Here is a 19,624-nt window from a genome sequence, read left to right on the forward strand (position 1 = left end):
TTTCTTAGGTGGCTGGTTGATTGACGTTTCAGCAGGGATGCTACAAAAGTATCACAGTTCCTTAGAGAAGACACTTCCATATCAGCTTTGCGTATTTGCCCCTGCTAAATTCAAGGGGCATGGTTAGGATACCTTATTTGGTTCTCACTTCCTTTATAATCCTTTACACTAATAACTTCCAGACAACAGAGTAGACATCCATCATCCATTTATTTCTCTTTATTTAGGCCCACATGTAATTAAGTTCTTAATTATTTTTTTCCAAAATAGAAACAGCTTTAATGGTTTTCTTTATTATAAGAGTAATACTACATGCAGTGTAAAACAGGTAAGTTCTTAATAATGGCTTTCTCATGATAATGAAAATGCTGCAATATTAAATAATGGTATTGCCCCTGTTAATTCTTTGCCTGCAGGATCATCCACTCAGTGGCCCTGGAGGTGGAGTGTACTATGTACTAGACAGGGTCCAGGGCAGAGTAGGGCTCTGATATGTGAACCTCCTGACCATCATAGCCATTCTACAAAGGCATGATTAGTATTTTCATTGCACAGATAATACATTTGAAGCTCAGGAAAGTTAAAGAACTTGTCCAGGACCACTGGGGGAGTGAGCGGCAGGGTTGGGATGTGAGCCCAGCCCCCTGACTCCAGAGTCTGTCCTGATTCCACCATCTACTGTGACTCTGAGAGTGAGAACACTGGCCTGGGAGTCAGGAAATTCAGGTCCTTATACTCACAACTCTGAGCAGTCAGTACTGGAGACTCGGGCAAATCCCTGACCCTGGCATCTCCATCTCTAAAATGAGGGGGCTGGCCAGGATGATTTCTCAGGTCCCAAGGGGGCTGTGTGTATGTTGCTAAGATAGATTTTTTTTTAATTGTTGAAGGGAACATATCCCAACTGAACAACTTAATTCCCCAATTTAACAGTCCTTATTTTATGATTATAACATACATGGTTAGAAAGTAGCCCTCTCTTCATACAAATGACCGTGTCAACCTTAAAAAAAGAAGCCACCCTGCCTAGAAAAAGTCAGTGTCTTCATCATTGCACCCCCTGATCCTGAGATCAGTACCATCCTGTAGCCTAAAGTACTGAGGACAGCTGGGCCCAAGGTGTTGGGTTTTTACCAACTCTTCATTTGTTAATATTTTCTTAACCCCCTTTATAGGGACCGAATGCTGATGTTTGAAGAACTTTCAGATATTTTCTCAGACCATAATAACCATTTGACCAGCCGGGAGCTGCTGATGAAGGTGAGATGCTGGGTAGCTTGGGAGTCCATGCAAGGCCATGGAGGGCTCCTTAATTTCCTACAGTCCCATGGGAAAGCCTGCAGTGACCAGGAAGGAGAATTTTTGTTTTTTATACTGAATCGAAGAAGCTTGAGGTTGAGCATATTCAAAGTCCAGCTCCTCAGCTTCACTATTGTGCAACTGGGTTGGGAAAGTTGTGCTCACGTGTGTATTTCTTTAACAAGCTGCTCTGCAGATGCCAAGTACCAGCCCTTAGGTGGATGAGAGGCCCTGGAATCTTCCTTCTCAGCAAAACAGCTTCCAGAACAACAGAGGCCAAACCTGTATTTACATAGCCTGTATTTGGACTTAATTGTGCCATCTGTCAGTCAGCAATATTTATTGAACACCAAGTGAGTGCTGACTTCTGAACTAAAGGATAGGTAAAGGCATAGCATTAGTGTGGTTCATTTTATTTCTGCAGACATTTGCTGATTGCCTAATATTTGTAAAGTATTAAACTGACCCCTAGAAATATGAAGACGACTAATACCAGCCCTGTTTTCAAGAATTCACCTTCTAGTTGGTGGCTATAGACACTAAACAAGAATAAGAAGTAGACAAATACAAAAGAGTATATTTGCTACCATTGAGGGAAGCTCTGAACTGGGCAATTAGAAGATATGATCCTTGTCTTTAGTCTCTTTTTCTGTAAATTGGAGAAAATAATAGTATTTAGTCTACTGACCTTACAGAATTGTTTTGAAGATTGACTGAGATAAAATATTTAAAAGCACTGTGCAAATGTGAGTTGTTTTTAATATTTGGCAAAGCTATATGCATATGAAACCAAAGTATGCATAACAAATGAAAATGAATAAAGTATAAGCTGCATTTGCAAGCTTAAGGCAGACCCTTGGAGTAGGAATGAAAGTTAAATGGAGGTAAAGTTACTAAGAAAAGCCATCCAGTTGATAACTATTAGATTAGTCTTCCCTGTAGAAGCAACTGCTGTTGTCTTTCTGACTTTTCTCCTCCAAAGTCCTGCTCTTCTGTCAGGTCTCAGTGCAGAGTCCCCTTCATTTGGAGGCCTTCCTTGACACTCTCAGGTCTGACTGACTGCCTTCCCATGTGCTCCGGGAGAAGCCTAACATTGCCCTGTCCCAGCTCTGAGCATATGTTCTAGGAATTGCTGGGTACTTAAACCATCTCCCTACTGGCTTGTAAGCCTCCTGCAGGCAGACTGCGTTTATCTTTTACACTGATACTTCCCTAATGCCTGGCATGTAGCAAGTGTTCAGAAATTATGTTTGACTGCATGAATTGAGGGACATTATAATTTACATGCCTTTAACAGCTTGCCCACTATTAGTCCTTTTTGGAGTAAATGATATGAACAGTCCAGTTTATGCTGATGTCTGACTTCAGTTTTGGCCTACCCGATTAACTATACACGAAACAGTGCTGCTGAGATCACCTTACTCCCTCTTCACATCCCCCTGAATTTGCAGACTTTAAATGAAAACTCATCTGGCTGGAAGGAGATGGCTTAGTGGTCTCCCTGTCAGTAATACAAAACTAGACTAACTGGAGCCATATATTCAAATCCCAATAGCTCTGAGTCATCCTTCCAAAGTAGATAAATTGAATACTGTGCAGCTCATTGCCTCATGGCAGTCTTCCGACTGAAACCTTAGAAGCAAAGCTGTATCTAGATATTAAAGGCCCCATAAACCTTTCTTAAATATAGAAGTTTACCCTGCTTCTCTAAATCCAATTTCTTAAGTCTGGCTCAAATCCCAAAGAAATGAAAAACCTGGCTATGATTTCATGTGGTCTGTGAATTATCATTGATGACAGTGGAATGTGTTGGGCGGTCCATATGTATATGTAGGTTCCTTCCAGTCATCTCTGTTGATCATTCTTCATACAAAGTGTATAATTCTGGGGGTAGTTCTCTCAGCACAGTTGTAAAAAAATGAAATCAAGGTACTTAGGTCCTCAAAAGAACCACTGAGAAAAGCTGCTGACCTCTGTTTCTGATATGCCACTCCTGGACTTCTACTGATTTATGGTTTGGGGTAATCTTACTTTTGAAGACCTCTCTTCTCTTCTACTTCTGGGTAGATATGAGTCCTACCTCTATAATATTATGGCTGAGGCAACATAATAATTAGCAGAAATATAGGGTTTTCCTTTTAATTGTTGGGAAAAGTTTTTATTTTTCTCAGAAACTATCTTAAAACTGTTACTGCCTTATGATTTCTGAAATTTAGATAACTCTAAGCAGGTGAGTTGTGGAGTACACAAATTTCAGAAGAACAGCAAAGCAGAATATTCCCAGCTCTTCTCAGTTCTTGGGACTTTTGGGGAAAATTCTCCCTGGTTGAACTGATGTAAACAAGTGCTAGAAAGCCCCTAGAATTGGGCTCTGTTGGAGATGAATGTTAGTGAAGCTCCGAAACACTCAGAAGTCAGAGTTGGAGCAGAATGCTGTTAGGACTGTAAAGACCTATTCAAATAACTACCATTCCCTTGAGCTCTAATTTAAGCAACATTCACTGAGAAGAGTCCAGTGGCTGTGTAACACCCTAGTAGGAGAGGCTTCTCTGAGGCCTGGAACAGGGTGAATGAGGGCCTCTGAATCCTGCCAGGGATGGAGACAGAAGGTGAGACTCAGGTGAGAAATTTTGCACAAGAAAGAGAGAGAGAGAGAGAGGACAGAAGAGGGGAGAGACCAGAGGAGAGTGGAAGGTTGTAGAAGGAGAGGGAGAGATTTGGGATTCATCCAAACATAGGTGATAATTAAGGTCACAGGCCAGATAGTATTTCCAAAGACATGAATATAGCAAAAAACGAGAAGATGACTTTGACAGCAAGAGAAAGAGCCACTGAGGGAGCCTGGCAGTGCAGGGGGCAGGAGGACAGGGCAGAGGGACGCAGTCACAAGGCCTGTGACATCTCTGAGCAAGTTTCAAGGGATTGGTGGCGTGAGACCTTGCGGAGCAAAGGACTTCAGGCTGAGGATGGAAAATAGTGACACTACTGGATGCAGTAAATAGTGGGTTTTCAGTTGACACCTCATTAGTCAGTCGTTTTTAGTTTTCCAGGAATGGACTCTTCCGCTCAGGAAGTCGTGACCCCAGCAAATCAGCGGGCGTTTAACTCCCTGCCTCAAATCTTCCTCTCTCCTCCCCATGGAGGGTTCGTGCTCTGTGCTCTTTTCAGATCCCTCCCAGGTCTGCTACCTGTGACTCGTAGCAGCCTTTAAACTTTTTTGGGAATCCTTCCTGAGAGTTGTAGGTGTATCTGCAGTCATGTCCATAAAGTATCCCCCTGCCAATGACTGAGAAACTGAAGGGAACCAGCGGGCCCTACACGGTGGGAAGAGGTGGGCGCTGGTTTCCAAGTCAGGCAGAATTGGTTCCTCACTCCCAGCAAATCCTCGAGACTTTGGAAGGACTCCGGGCACCTGCCACAGGAAATGGCACATTTTAGGCCACTTTCACTCATCCCTAGGAGGAAGTAGACCTGGAAGGTCATTAAACAATACCTCTCTTTATTATCATTTTTAATTAGGAGAATTAATATAAGTGAGTCACTGTGGGCTCTGGACCCCATTTAAAGCTGGCGAACAATAGACAGTCTCACCTTTCTGTCACTGAAAAGGTTTGTGCAGTCGTACAGTACTGAATGGTCCCGTGCTATGGTAATATAATAAGCCCAGCAAAATCTGACTAAGGAAAGGACTGCACGAGTTCTACACTGCTGACTGTGCAGTTGGCCTCCCATTCATACGGTTCCTGGAAAACGAGAACTTAGTAAGACCCTGAAACCACAGAACCGAAAGCACTATGTTCAGTCAGCAAACCCGAGCTCACTCACGACGTAGAAGCATTTGTTAGAACAACAGACGGGAGGAGAGAATGGGCAGCCACCTGTCGTCAGGAGCCAGGACAAAGGCGTGATTTGTAAGAGGCCCAGCACCTGAGAGGCAACCCGGGAGACTGATTGGGGGAGAAAAGGGAAAGGATGAAGTTCTGGCTTTCATAGCTGAGCGCTGTGCTGTGCACGATACTGGACTTCCTCAGAAAGCTTCCGGTACACAAGGCTCATTTAGCTAAGAAATACCACAGAAATAGTCCCTTTTCTTTCACAGAATGCTGGCATATGCATTTCAGGCGAAGATCAAGAAATCACAAAATGTCCAGAGGAAAAGATCTTCATTTCCAGGACATGTGACTACTTCGAGTGGTATTTGGGATGTGTAGAAATTGTCCCCAGTCCCGGGAATGGCCTGCCTGTGTTTTGACGATTGATTTTATCACCAAGTCAGAGCCTGTTCTTATAAAGTAAGGGGAAAACAGGCTAATTCAAGGCCGCCAGACTTTACTACAAAGACCACTCGCAACAAGCTGGCCAAATATTTGCAGAACTCAGCCGGGAGCTGCTGGAGGCCTCTTCGCTCTCCAGCACCCAGACAGCTGGGCCGAGGTTCTGTACCAGACACTGCATGCCTCCCTCGCTCCTCTCTAGCTCATTCCCATCACTGTCCTCTGTGAATGCTTCTGTTTCTTAGGAAGGAACCTCAAAATTTGCAAACCTGGACAGCAGCGTGAAGGAAAACCAGAAGCGGACTCAGAGGCGGCTTCAGCTCCAGAAGGACATGGTATGTAGGGCCCTCGGGCTTCCCCGACAGCCCACCAGAAGGTGGCCCTGTGTGGGTGGCCGGGCCCCACAGGGCACCAGCAATCCACAGGGTGCCCATGCTTTCAAAAAAGTTCTCTCCCTCTGCCTCCTTTGCTCTCAACACCCTGGGAGGTCTGTAGGAATATCCCGTCACCCTCCTGTAACCCAGTAGGAAATAGTGAGAATTGCAAAATGGTGTCCTCTGAAACAGTGTTTTTCTAGAGGGAAGGGAAGGTCTGTGCAGGTAGACTTCTGTCCCTTTTGCCCTGATCCTCTGTCCCCTCCTGCACTTAGAAGCAGCTGCTACCTTGGCCTTGAGACCTCTGGAGTTTGGTTCCCCTCCAGGAATACCTACCGTCATCAGCTCTGGACACACGGTAGCCCAGGGCCAAGGTGCCCAGGAAAAAGAGTGTCTGCTCCCAGGGGCACTTGGTCCGTGTACTCAGAGACCTTTCCATTCATTCCAAAGCCTGTGTTCATTTCCCAGCTTTCCTTACTAACCCCACATCATTCTAGTTTTTCAGTACCCAAAGGAGTATCATGCCTCCCTCCTGAAGACTGAAAGATAGCCATTGTCATCTTTAGCTTTATTTTAAAAACTCTCCTAGCTTTTAGCACCAAAGGAGGAAAACCAGTGAGAGGCAATTAGAGGCTGACAAACTCTAAATGCCCTTGTCCCTGCTTTAGAGGACTTGCTCCTGCTTTGGAAAGCTGGACGTGAATCAGAAACATCGTTTTTGAATGATAGGACTCCTCTGTGGGACACAGCCTATAAAACATTCATAGCATTTAAAACTTTTTCACTTGTTCAAAGACAAATTAAAAATAGCTATTAAAAAGACTGTTTTGGTTCAGGATGAGACCTTGTGCACATGATGGGGGAGGACAAACCACAGCTGACAGTGAGCCCTGAAGGACAGATGCCCCTAGGAGTGAACCTCGCAAAGCAGTTCTGGCCGAGGAAACGGCCGGCCTCACGTCAAGCAGCCTGGAGCTTCGTCTTGCCCTGATGAGACTGTTTTCTTGGCAGAACTTCCATAAGAGCCTGAGTGGAGTTGAAGATAAGCCTGTGGAAGCCCCTTTATATTTTCTTTTCAGAATGGTCTGTACCTTGGTGACCTTAGGGAGATAGAGATGATTTCAGAGGAGATTTGGTGAAATTAAAAAAGAGTATACCTGCAGTTGAAGTGATTCTACTCTATTTCCTAGGGCCAATTAAAAAAAAAAAACTATTTCGGAATTTGCAGATATGTTCCAGATAGTACATAGAGTTTCTGTGAACCCTTCACCCAGTTTCCCCATTGTCATCATCTTCTCTGACCATGGCGCATCTCTCAGTGCTAAAACATTGGCACTCTGGCACGCTGCTTTTAACTAAAATCCGGACTTTCTGTGGATCCCACCGCTTTTCCGTTATATCCTCCTTCTCTTCTGGGATGCAGTCCAGTGTACCAGCTGTGCCAGGCTATCGCGTCTCCCCGGCCTCCTCCACTCTGTGACAGTACCCGAGGTGAACTTGTTGTGCATTACCTTGACTATCTTAAGGGGTATTTTCCTGGTAGTCAACAGCCAGGGTACATCCGTTGTTTTCCCAGTGAATAGACTGAGGTTACAGGTTTGGGGTAAGAATATCGCAGAGGTGCAAAGCCCCTCTCACTGCATCGTATCAAGAAGTGAGTGCCATCTGGTGTCACTGCTGATGTTAGCCCTCATCACTTGGTTAAGGTAGAGTTTGTCCGTTTCAGCTTTAAACTTAACTACTGTTCCCTTTCCTGCCTCTCTTCTTTGACACTGAGTCACAGAGTCTCACAAGGGGCAATTTACTAGTGGCACCCTGTCCTCTTGGGGTGTGCACTCTCCTCCTTTTCCAGTGGCAAGGCCGCCCCCTTCCGGGGCCATTCCAAACCACTGAGTATGTCCACATGCTCTGAAAGAGAACAGATGCCCCTCTGACTTGAGCCTAAGAAAGCGGTAAGCCCCTCTGGGAACACTCTTAAACATATTTTGTGACCTCCTGGCTTTGAGGAATGGTTTTCATAACTTTGAAAGTCAGTCATTAAGTGATGGCATTCCTGTCCTATTTGTGCAGAAATGTTAAACATTTCATTCATGGAAGTTAGCATGAATGGCTCCAAATGAAGCCTTAAGTGGTCCTGAGTTCTCCTCCAAGTGTGGTTGAGGCTTACCTGGTCATTCAGAGATCCCTGCTTCCGTCTGCCAGGAGACATGCTAAATTTGGCCGACAAGTCCACCTGCTCCACTGTGGAGCTGATTGAAGTCCCTACACTGTTCAGTAACAACCAAGACCGTTTTCCTGTGCTTGCTCTTCAGGGAGTGATGCAAGGCACGGTGCCCTACTTGGGCACCTTCCTGACTGACCTGACCATGCTTGACACGGCTCTGCAGGACTACATCGAGGTGAGTTCTGCACAGGTGGGGAGGTTGGCCTGAAGCCTTCTCACTGGGTAGCCAGGAGAAAAGTCACCTTTATTAGTAGCGAGAGGCCATTCTGTACATGGCATTGTGCTAGATGCCGTGAGTAATACCAAAATGAGTAACACTGCAAGTGGCGTACAGTCTAGGAAGGTGTATGTCAAAGCAGGCAGTGATTGCCAGAAATATTAAGAATTCAAATAGAAACGCAGTGAGGGAAGAGGGGAAGCCACAATCAGTTCCGTATGAGGGAATGTGACAGCCTTAGGAAGGAGCAGGTTTGAGCAAGACCTTGACACTGAGCAGGACTTTGTCAGGTGGAGCTGAGGGGATAATGTGCCCTAACTTGGCTTCCTGGTGAGGTACCAGCCAAATTCATGGATTTCTAAGTATCTCTTTTTTTCCCCATATTATTACCTGCTCTGAGGTGCACTTTTGTTGGGTAAGTGGGAGAAGAGGTAAAACTTGGTCAGACAAGCTATTTGTTAATAGCTGTAATAAAATCCTAAGTGGAGAAGAAACTTGACATGAGATTTAAGGATTGCTTGTATATTTAAGTTTATCTGCCTCCCTGGTAACCAGATGCAGTCAGTCTGCTTCTCCACTCTCCTGAGTAGGAGTAGCAGTTACTGTACCTATGTCTGCCTCTGGGTTTGTCCTCAGTGTTGTGGACGTGTTCATTCATCTTGCGTTTCCTGCACGCTGTGTCCCTCCACATCCTCTGCCTTAGCTTATCTCAGGAAACACTCATTAGCGTTGGGATCCGTGGGGGGTGACCAATGACTGAGACATTAAATCCAGCCTACTGAGAATAGGAGCTGGGGGGATAAAGAATGGAAACTTAACTATTCATGACGCTGTGTAGAAGTGACTTCCTTTTGATAAACCATTGACAATTTGGTTTCCAGTATGAGAAAGTGAGCATTGTTTTTGTGGCTTTTGGTCAGGAAAAAAAGTATAATGAAACATTTACTCAAGCTTTGGCCTTTACTGGCTCTGCAAATGTGTTCTGGATTCTGAATTGTGACTCCTGTTTATCGCTACTATTTTAATTGGTTTTAGATTTTTAAGAGAAAGCCGTCTGCCTATCGTCTGCCTGTTAGAATTGAAAGAATGTATTTCTTGAAGCAAATGATGCTTCTCTTCCTCCATAGTAGCCATAAATATAGTGTTGGTAATAACTGTGATTTTATCATACCTTTGATCTGTTTTAAAAAAGACTTAGAACAACATAGGGCTGCATTTCAAAGTAGCTTGGTTTGTCACTCTTTTTTTTTTTTTTTTTAAATTTCCCTCAGGGTGGGCTGATAAACTTTGAGAAAAGAAGAAGGGTAAGTAGAGGACTTGGCTGCGACTTTCCATTTCACTTCATCTGGGCATGGAAAAATGAAAAGTGGAGGCTTAAGTTTCTTTAGAGGCAGAAAAAAATTAGCATTTATTGAACATTTACCAGATACTATTGTGCTTGACAAGTTCCTGCATCTTATTCCCCAAGAGCCCTGTGGGGACCAAAGGTGAGGACTCGGAGAGATGATGTAACTTCATCAGGAGTCAGCCGGTGGCACAGACAGGCTTCAGATCCTGTCTTGCTGCTCCAGAGCCCACATTTATTGCCTCGCCTGCCCTCATCTGATTCTTTACAATTAGCCTCAGCAGTAACAGTCCATCCTCTTAAGGAGAAAAGGTTCATACGGCTAAGTGACATAGAAGAGTCCATAAAAATGGCTCCCTCTTGTGAGTCTCTTTGCGGGAGGGAAGGAAAGGGTCTCCACGGTTACATGTGGATAGTTACTCTTTTCCTTTCCTGTCAGCGTAGGAAGGGGATTTTCACCATCAATTAGAACTCTGTGGATAGTAAGGAGTGGATAGCTTTGTACGGTGCCAAAAAGGACAAACAGAGTTTTGAAATGTGTGGTGGTTGTAGTGTTACAATGATGTATTTAAATAGTTATTCAAATAATTCAAAGGCAGATGAGTGAGCAAAATAATGACTTCACCCCATAGTACCCATTGTTCTTTAGTCATTCGTTCATTCTTTCATCCCACAAATACTAATTGCATACCTGACATGGGTCAAACACTGTGATGGGTTTGGGGATTGGACAGGGAAAAAACCAGGGTTCTCTGCCCTCATAAAGTTCCCAAACCAGGAGGAAGGTAGGCACACGAGTAGGCGATTACAATACAATAATAAAGACCTATGATCAGAAGTAGTGGGCATTACAGGAGCACATAGGAGGGCTATCTGTCTCCCACTTGCAGGGTCAGAGAAACTTCCAAGAGGAAATGCCAGCGTTGAAGTTAAAACCAAAACTTCGGGAGCTGGCCAGGCTGAGCTCATTAGTAACAAGATATACTAACCTAGACAATGTGAGTCTTCAGTCCCTGGTAGACTACACTCTCATCTTTAGCATGATGGCAAATGTTCCTTGAGGGTACTGATGAAGGGCTGAGGTCACCGGATAGGAAGTTGATTCCCTTGGAATCTGCTCGACCTACTCTTGTCATGTCCTGTAATGCTAAAACGAAGTCAGTTCTCACTTCCATAGATACCAATCTTTGTCCCTTAGCTTCGGAATAATCGTAGACGGTAATCTCTTTCCTTTCAAGACTAGCATGTTAAACTTTTGGTAAGTTTGATTATAAAACCTAAAGGTAAAGTTTACACCCATTGCTGACTTTTAAAAAATGTCTTTTATTGAAGTATCTAAAGAAGTATAAATAATTTTGGACATAATTATGTGCTTCTTTCTCTTGTAAGCTTTAAAAGACTTAGTAAATGATTTATTGGAGTAGTAAAAACCTAAGGATTCGGGAAATCTAAACATTCAAGTTTATGAGGTCCTGTTGTTTAGATACCAAAACTTACTTACTGAGGGGTAAGGGTGAAGAGGATGGGAGTGGGGGATTGGGAGCTTCCTGATGGAAGTAATTGTTTTCTTTATCACTTAGGAAATAGAAATAAAAATCTTAAATACATTTTAGAAGTACTCAATTAAAAAAAAATAACTTTCCTATCCCGAGAATGAAAATGGAAGGAGTGAAAGAATTGACTGTGGCCTTCGGTGGTAGAAACTAGTTTGGGTTGCTCTGGTAACTTGTTTTATTCACATAAACTGATTTTTCAAGAAGAAAGGAGGATCGACAGTTGAAGCATAAAGACTTCAGAGATTCCGAGAAGTTTTATGAGTTACTCAGCCACTTTACTGCTGAGGAAGGCATTACGTCAGATGCCTCCTATATGGTCTTCTCCATTGTTTACCCTAATGTGGCAGGTTTTCATGTTGGAAGATGTGTATTTGGTTGACTTTGTTATTCACTCTCCCTTTGGTGTTCTCTGTCTGCTTTAGGAATTTGAAGTGATCGCCCAAATAAAGCTCTTACAGTCTGCCTGCAATAGCTATTGTATGACTCCAGACCGAAACTTCATCCAGTGGTTCCAGAGACAGCAGCTGCTAACAGAGGAGGAGAGGTAGGCAGACATTCCGCCCGTCGGGGGACTGCGGTGTTGGCGGGACGAATACTGCATCTGGTGCCTTCACATTTTCGAGGCTGTTGTTACTCAACAACTGTTCAACAGCTAGTGAGCAGCTACTAGGCTCTAGGTCTTCAGTTTGCAAAAGATAATGGTATGGCAGGAAAAACTGAGTTGATGGCATGCAAAGATATGCTTTCAGATTCTCGTTCCACCATTTATTTATCTTTGGAACCTTGAACAAGTCACTGGTTCTTCCTGATCTTTTTTATGCTCATCTATGCAGTGAGGACTAAGTGAAATCATATTTGGGGAAGGATTGGTGACGCGCTCATGGTCAGCATTCCTCACCGCCATCATCATCATTTTGGCATTGTTATTCTTGGACTCTTGGGAAGCTTTCAGTTGGGAGGAGAGAAAGACTCATGAAGAACTGAGGTTTGATGGGTGACTGCAGTGTGACAGGACCTCCTAGCAGAAACAATTCATTTGGCCAAGGATGGGGGAAATAGGGAAGATAATCATAAAGGCATTAACCTTTGGGCTAGGCTGCAATGGAGAGATATTTCACCAGGGCAACTGGAGAAGAAGAGGAGCAAAGGCCCAGGGGTCCTGACGTGCTTGGCATTTGGAGGAATAGTAAGAACTCTAGAGTGGCCGGGACACAAGGGACAGGTTTCAAAAGAAGGCTGACAAGCCTGAAGAGATACGTAACTCCAGTGCCCAGAACGTTGGCTCAGCCAGGGTGTAGTCTTGACCCTGTAGTCCAACGGAGGAGAACCTGCAGACCATACCTAGCCCACTGTGCATTTTATGCTTCTGAATTGTTGGGAAAAAAAGGAACAACACTGTGACACGGGCCAGTTATTTAAAGCTCAAGTGTTAGTGTCCACAGATGAGGTTTTATTGGGACATAACCCCTTCATTTTCATCTTGCTTATGGCTGCTTGCATGCCTTCAAAGCAGAGTTGAATAGTTAAAATAGACCATAGACAATACCTCTGGCTGGTGCTTTACAGAAAACATTTGCTGAGCCCTGCCACAGACCAGGGGATTTCCTTGAGAGCTGATCAGCTGGGAGAGCAAACTTGGCGGCAAAATAAGTAATTTCGCCAAGGAGGCAATCTTTCGGGAAGTACCAAAACTAGTTGTAGTACTAGTGATAGAGTTTGGATTCAAACTCAGGCCTGCCTGGCTGTATGACCTAAGCCCTGGAAGTGGTTTATAACATGGGGCAAATCATGTAACCTCTCCAGGCCTCGCCTTGGTTTCCCCATTTGAAAGATAGATGACTCCTGAGGTCCTTTTCATTCCCCGAGTAGACTGGTCCTGTTCCAGTAGGGCTTTGATTCAGAGCCCTTACCAGCTGGTAAAGACTTTTTCTTTGCCATATAGAAAATAAAGCAGCTAATGCCTGTCTTCACATTTTCTGGTCTGATGATCAGTTTGTGTGAATTAACATTCTGTGTGTATGTCCTTCTCACACGTGGGACATACATACCATGGCTGGTGGTTTGGATCAGAAGGCCCAGGCCCAAAATATCAGCTGTGTTAGTTGACTTTTTAATGATTAAAGCTATCTTGTTAAACATATCCCCTTTTTTCTCTCTATTTATAAAAACTCCTGCAGCTTGAATTATTTTTGGAATAATTCCCATGTCAGTGAGTACTTCTACTTGAACAAATGCCCGGATAAATCTTTAGGTTTAAAAAAGTACACATAACTAGCAACCTAACCCACCAAGCTTACCCTTCCTCATCTACCCAGAGGCAAATACATCTCCTACCTAGAGCTGCAGGTTTTCCTAAAACACATTTCAAGTCGGATAATAAATTCCTCCTGTGCTTATGGAGGTTATATTCACCTGGCACAGAGATGTCTGAATCTGGAGCATTTTAAGTTTAGGATGTTTTGGCAATTAAAAAATCATGTCAATATATCTTTATCAAGAATATAATTGCCTACATCTATTCGCTGAAGATTAGTTTATGAAAGTCTCTTCTTTCATTTTCCTTAGATAGGAAGTACGTTGAGTACAGGCACACATACAGTCAAGGTAATAGGAGGGAGATAGTAGAGAAGAAATGATTCTTCCCCAGCCTAGCAGTGGGAGAGAGGGATCGGGAAACAGGGTAGAGTCGGGCTCTGATGCTGCCCAAGCGCACGAATCCATGTTTTGGAGGCAGGCAGAACACAACAGCCTCAGTCCATCTGCCAGTGGAGGGCTTCGGGCAGAAGCCACATCTGTAAATCTGTAAGTCTGGTCATGAAGTCAGTACCCTCTGCCACTTGTGATAGAACCACATGGCACATACGTGTTCTCTGCGGAGTTGGCCTCTTCTGAGACAAACCAGTAAGTCGTGTGAATTTAAGCCTGCTCTTAATTCTCCAGCCCTGACCTCACGAGCTCCTTTCTCTCCCCCAGCTATGCCCTCTCCTGTGACATAGAAGCAGCAGCCGATGCCAGCGCCACCTCACCCAAGCCTCGGAAGAGCATGGTGAAGAGGCTCAGCCTGTGAGTGTCACCCTGGAGCCCCAAAAGGGTCCCATTAGTGTGGGGGAGGCAGGGCCTTTGACCACCCAGGCTTCCGGAGCCAGAGCAAAAGTGACATCCAGCCCCCTCACTATTGTGGTTTATAACATGCCATGAGCGCAGCCCATTTCCAAATCCATCCATCCTTCCCCACTGCTATCTCTGGCATGAACCACTACCATCTCCTACCTGGGCCACTCCAACAGCACCCCGACTGGCTTCTGGCCCCACCCCTGCCCCAACAATCCATTCTCCACCAGGTAGTCTGGCAGCCTCTTCAAATGCACACCAATAATTATATACTTCCTATGTTATTAGTACATCATGCTCACTGTCCGCCTGATCTTGCAAGTCATACTAGCTGTTTCCTCCAGTGGTGTGCAAGCCACTGAGAGCAGGAACTTTGTCCATCTTACACATGGCTGTATGCCGTGCTCAGAGCCAGGCGTTTGGGAGGCCGCCCATGGCTGATGTCATAATACCCACCTTCCTTTGCATAAAATCCAAAGTCCTTACCGTAGCCCTCAAGACTTCAGGATCTGCGGTGTCACCCCAGCCATGCACACCCATCCTACACCTGTCTGGCCTCATCTGTCCTGCTCACTGTGCTCTGCACTCCAGCCACCAGACCTCTCTGAACGCAGGAGGCATGTGCTCATTTTGTGCATGTGTATGTGCCTTTTCTCCTGCTTGGAACACTGGATCCCAGTTAGCCAAATGGCTCACTCCTTTTCTTCCTCCAGATCTCGGCTGAAATGTCACCTTCTCAGTGAGTCTTTCTTGACCACCCTACTCAGTACGATAACCGACCTGCCCAACCTGTCCTTAACACCTTACCTTCACCTGTTCTGACTTTCGTCATTGCATTTAACTCCAACTGACATATGTTGCATGTGTCTGTTTATTACCTGGAATGTAAACTCTGTGAAGGCAGGCATTTATGTCTGTGTTTATTCATTGCTGTATCTCCAGAGTCTAGAATGGTGCCTGGCATGTTGTAGATGTTTAACAAATAATTATTGAATGAATAAATTGGTTCATGTGCCAACACTCTTCTAGAACAATACGTGTACTTCTCATCCAGTCCCCAAAATAACCTAAGTGGCAGGTACTACTATTATACTGACTTTATAAACCAGGGAAGTAAGGCACAGACAGGGTAAATAATATGCTGGTTATTGGAGAATCTAGATTCAAACCCAAGATTTGGCTCTGGAGCCAAGGTTATAACCCTTTACCTGTTGCACAAATACTGCCTCTTGGAAAAATATTTTCTGAAGAAAGAGGATGGACAGATGGAATGGGAGATAAAAAGTGGAGGAAGGGAGATGAGGGAGGGAAGGAAGGAGGAGAAAGAAAAGGTGAGCAGGGAGGGAAGAAAGCAAGCGAGGCTGTTAGTTCAGTTGACCCTGTGCTTTGAATGGAGTGTTGTCTGTGGAAGAGCCTTAACCTGGTCTCCATCGTGAAGCTGATCTCTTAGACCTTAGATTCTAGAAGACCTGAGACTAATGAGCTTAGTCCAGGGAACCAGGATTATCATTTGATTAATACAGTTGTGCTTCTCTTTTGAAGGCATATACCTGTGTCTGATCTTTTGGGTGACACAGTCTACACTGGCCAGGAACGAGCACGAGCAGTGAGGGAAGGGAGACTGGAGTTTCCGTGGCTGAGAGGCTTGGGACCGTGCTGGCCTGACAGATCCCAGCTCCAATGGTTACCTGCCATTTGGGAGGCGAGGATACTGAAGTCCCCCTCACTGGGGTGTTGTCAGAACTCGTGGGATGTAGCACTCGAAACAGTGTTTTGCTCCCAACAGATGCCTGAAAAGCTACCGCTATGTTTTTGTGCAAAAAACTTTCTGATACTATCTTTTTGAGTCTGGCTTCTTGTTTTTGCTTTCCGTGGTCAGGATTCTGTTTCTATGCTGTTTTGTTATTTCCCAGCACTGTCTCTCCATCTATCTGAGTCACACCGAGACATGGAGGCAGGAATGGCACATGAATCTGGACATGGTCATATTCCCAGTATGGCATATAGAGGCCCTTTTGGGGTGCGCATGGCATGGTCTCCTGGTAGGAGCAGCTGCTCAGGCTTCTGCCTGCTGTCAGGTGATAGGAGAAAGTTAAGGATTAGGTTGGAGCATGTGATTTCATAGAAAGAATTTGGAAGGTAATCCTGATGTCTTGACATCCCTCTTTGTTCAGATGGTGCTCTTTGTAAAGGCTGATTCTAGCTCAGTGCTGGGCATCTCTGACCTGGAAGCAAGGTACTCCTTCCCTGAGTACCTTCTGAAATACACTCCATTCTCTTGGATAATGGCCTCATCAGCCCAGGCCTTCCTGAACACTAGGTTTATGGGATTTTCTGTAGTGTCTTGCTATCTTTTCATCGCTGCACTTACAGGGGAAATGAACTCTGGAGATAACCCAAGGGCCTGACCAAGGCCCGTCAGCTGGTAAATCGACACCTGCTCTGCAAATCAGGCTTCCAGTTGGTGAGCAGAGGAACGTAGGGCACCTTGTTTGTCCTCTCAGCATCAGAAGGATTGGAACGTTCTGGACCTGCTGTGGCAGTGGGAGGTCCGACAGGCAGATGCGACCCTAAGTGCGCTGCGCTTGCCCTCTTGCTCTTCCGCCCCTGCCCTCAGTGGCCATGGCTTACTCTGCTTGTCTGCTACTCTCTCCAGCCCAGGTGTCCATATTTATGTGCTGGGTGCTCTAGCATCCCTGGGTCCTCTCTCTGCACCAGCTCTGGCAAGTGCACAGCCTCTGTGAGGTCACTGACGTGGAATCCAGGTGAGGCAGGCCTGTCGGCGGGTGGCACCCTGCACCAAGTGTGGTGGGCACCCAACGCTTGCCTCTCTTTACTGAAATCCTGCTGAGGTGCTTGAGTTTAACCCTGGGTATCTATAGAGTTTGAACATTTATTATTAATAAAACAAGTTATATTGTTCCCCATCTTAAGTCTTGTACTCCTAAGGCTGTTTTATATATCATTTATTTTCAAAAGATTTTATGATATTAACATTTTTACAAATGTGGAAAATGTACTTCTTGCTCTCCCCACTTTTAATGACCCACTCTCCAAAGAGGTTGGAGAGAATTTTGAAGCCTTAGGAGAAGGAGTACCTTGTTTCCAGGTCAGAGATGCCCCCAGCATGGAGCTAGAATCAACCTTTACAAAGCAGAATGGCCACATTGAATTGTACAGATGGAAGAACCTTCATTTTTTGGACAATTTAGTTTTCAGTCGGAGACTCTCAGCTAATGGGCTGAGCACCACCAGTTCACAGCCTTGACCCATCTACCTTGGAATCCATGGAGAAGCCAGCCAGTGGTGCTGTGTTCTTCTCTGCGAATTGTGAGCAGAGTTTAGCTCTCCTCCTATAGCCTTTCCAGTGTTGGAGGTTCAAAAAAGGTAGTGACAGGGAAGGCGTGTCAAGAGGTGATTTGATGGAGTGGGAGGAGCTAGAGCAGAGATTGACTTCGGGTCTTGGAATTCGAGCTTGTAATTCCTAAAATATTTAATTAAAAAATATCAAGCCCTTCCTCATTGTTTCTACCACTGTTATTTTATACAGTCAAAACCCATTGGGATTTCACCCATTTGCTAGTTTCCTTATATGCCACGCCTTCTGCCGTCTCACCCCTTCTTTCTTTCACTGCCCCTTTTGGGGTCGTCTGTCAATGGTAAACCCTCCCAGTCTTTGTCTAAGAAAGTCGTTATGTTCCCTAGCTCGTGGGATTATATTAGATGGTTATCGACTTCAAGGATGACTGTTCTTTCCAGGCAGCACTGTGCTCCACGTCTTCTGACTCCTGCTTTTGAGATGTCTGCCATCTAATTCCCGTTCCTCTGTATCGTACCTCCCTCACTGTTGCTTGTAAGAACTTCTTTTGTCTTTGGAACACCATTATGCAGTTCAAGTGGGGACTTAGTCTTGTTTATCCTGTTCGGCATGTGGTTCCTGATCTGAGGATTCACGTGGTTCATTCTGGAATCTTCGCAGCCACCATCTCTGTGATATGGTCCCTCTTCTCCTCTCAGTTTTTTTCTGGAACTCTTCCTACACACAGATGTTTCATACCCCCCTCTTGTTTTTCACATTTTTCTGTATTGATACCTATTTCTGAGAAACTCAGATCTGTCATCTAGTTCATAGTTTTTCTCTTCAACAGTTATTCAATCCTTCTGTTGAGTTTTTAATTTAAATCACTGCATCTTTCACTCTAGAAGTGAATTTTTTTTCAAATTATCTTTCCTTCTTTTGTCATAATATCTTTCCCTTAACTCCTGTTTTCAATTTCTTATGTCTTTAATATTTTTAAATGTATTTATTGTATAGCTCGGCCCATTGTAGACACTCAAATATTTCTTAAATGAATGAAATCGGTTTCTTTCCGACAGTTCTTGTATCTAAAATTCTCAGGAGTCTAAGTCTGCAGTTTGTTATGCCTGTTGGTCTCTCTTTGGGTGGGATAGTTCACTGTGTTTATTTTGTCATTTTGTATTGTGAGTCCATAGTTATCAAGGAATTCTAGGCAGCCTGGGTTGAAGGCATATTTCCCCACAAAGATTTTTCTTTTAAATTCTAGTTTCTCCAGGAATATCACTGACCTGAGAGTTTCTAGTTCTCAGACCACATAGGCAGCAAATCAAAGTGAGGTGCTAGCCAAGACCACACATGATTTCAGGGGAGACATTTTTCTTTTACCCAAGCTCAGGCCAAGACAGATAAGTGTGCCTCTTTTCTTCCTGTGCCAGTAGGAGGACATTTTTCTAGCCCATCTTCTTACAAAGGGTACAGCCGTTGGAGGGTCCTGGCTCTCGCTAAGGGGTTTCGGTTCCAACTCCCCACCTTATATAAACGGAAAGCCCTCACCGCTACAGGCTGGGTACATGCTGAAAACCGTGTCCCTGGTTTACCAGTGTTAGTGCCTCCCACTCCCCACCCAGAGCAGCTGCAGAATTAGCTCACATGTTTCTGATTTTCAGTTCCCTTTTCATTTCTGGCCTGTAGGGATTTTCCTTATCATCTTGCAGGCACCACTTTAAAAAGAACTTTTAATGTTTCTTATCTAGTTGTTTTACAGTGCAGGGGGTTAGGTTTTTCACTTCATCAGATTGTTGGAAACAAGTTTTGCTCTTCGATTTCTTACCCAAAGCAATGCTGGCCTTTGCCTCACAGAGTCCATCTTATGGTGGGAAGTGACAGGGACATGGCAGTGGTATTCTGATCCTGCCAAAGAGGTCT

At 44.6% G+C, this 19,624-nt stretch overlaps 1 protein-coding gene across 5 annotated transcripts in view; it reads left to right on the forward strand.

Moving 5' to 3' along the window:
* RGL1 (ral guanine nucleotide dissociation stimulator like 1) overlaps positions 1-19,624 on the forward strand; it is a 234,359-nt gene that overhangs the window by 199,993 nt on the left and 14,742 nt on the right. For 4 of the 5 annotated variants that reach the window (XR_012122837.1, XR_012122836.1, XM_073216884.1 and 1 more), the window contains 6 exons: positions 1,176-1,260; positions 5,819-5,908; positions 8,260-8,346; positions 9,660-9,692; positions 11,712-11,833; positions 14,263-14,352. Coding sequence is in view for 3 of the 5 variants with exons in the window: in XM_073216884.1 (XP_073072985.1) it covers positions 1,176-1,260; positions 5,819-5,908; positions 8,260-8,346; positions 9,660-9,692; positions 11,712-11,833; positions 14,263-14,352 (507 nt within the window). In the remaining 2 variants the exon portion in view is untranslated. Of the gene's footprint in view, positions 1-1,175; positions 1,261-5,818; positions 5,909-8,259; positions 8,347-9,659; positions 9,693-11,711; positions 11,834-14,262; positions 14,353-15,942; positions 18,518-19,624 lie in introns of those variants that run through there. The other variant, XM_073216886.1, reaches the window with a different exon arrangement.

Source organism: Manis javanica, chromosome 11 (assembly GCF_040802235.1).
Source record: "Manis javanica isolate MJ-LG chromosome 11, MJ_LKY, whole genome shotgun sequence".
NCBI classification, from domain to species: Eukaryota; Metazoa; Chordata; class Mammalia; order Pholidota; family Manidae; genus Manis; species Manis javanica.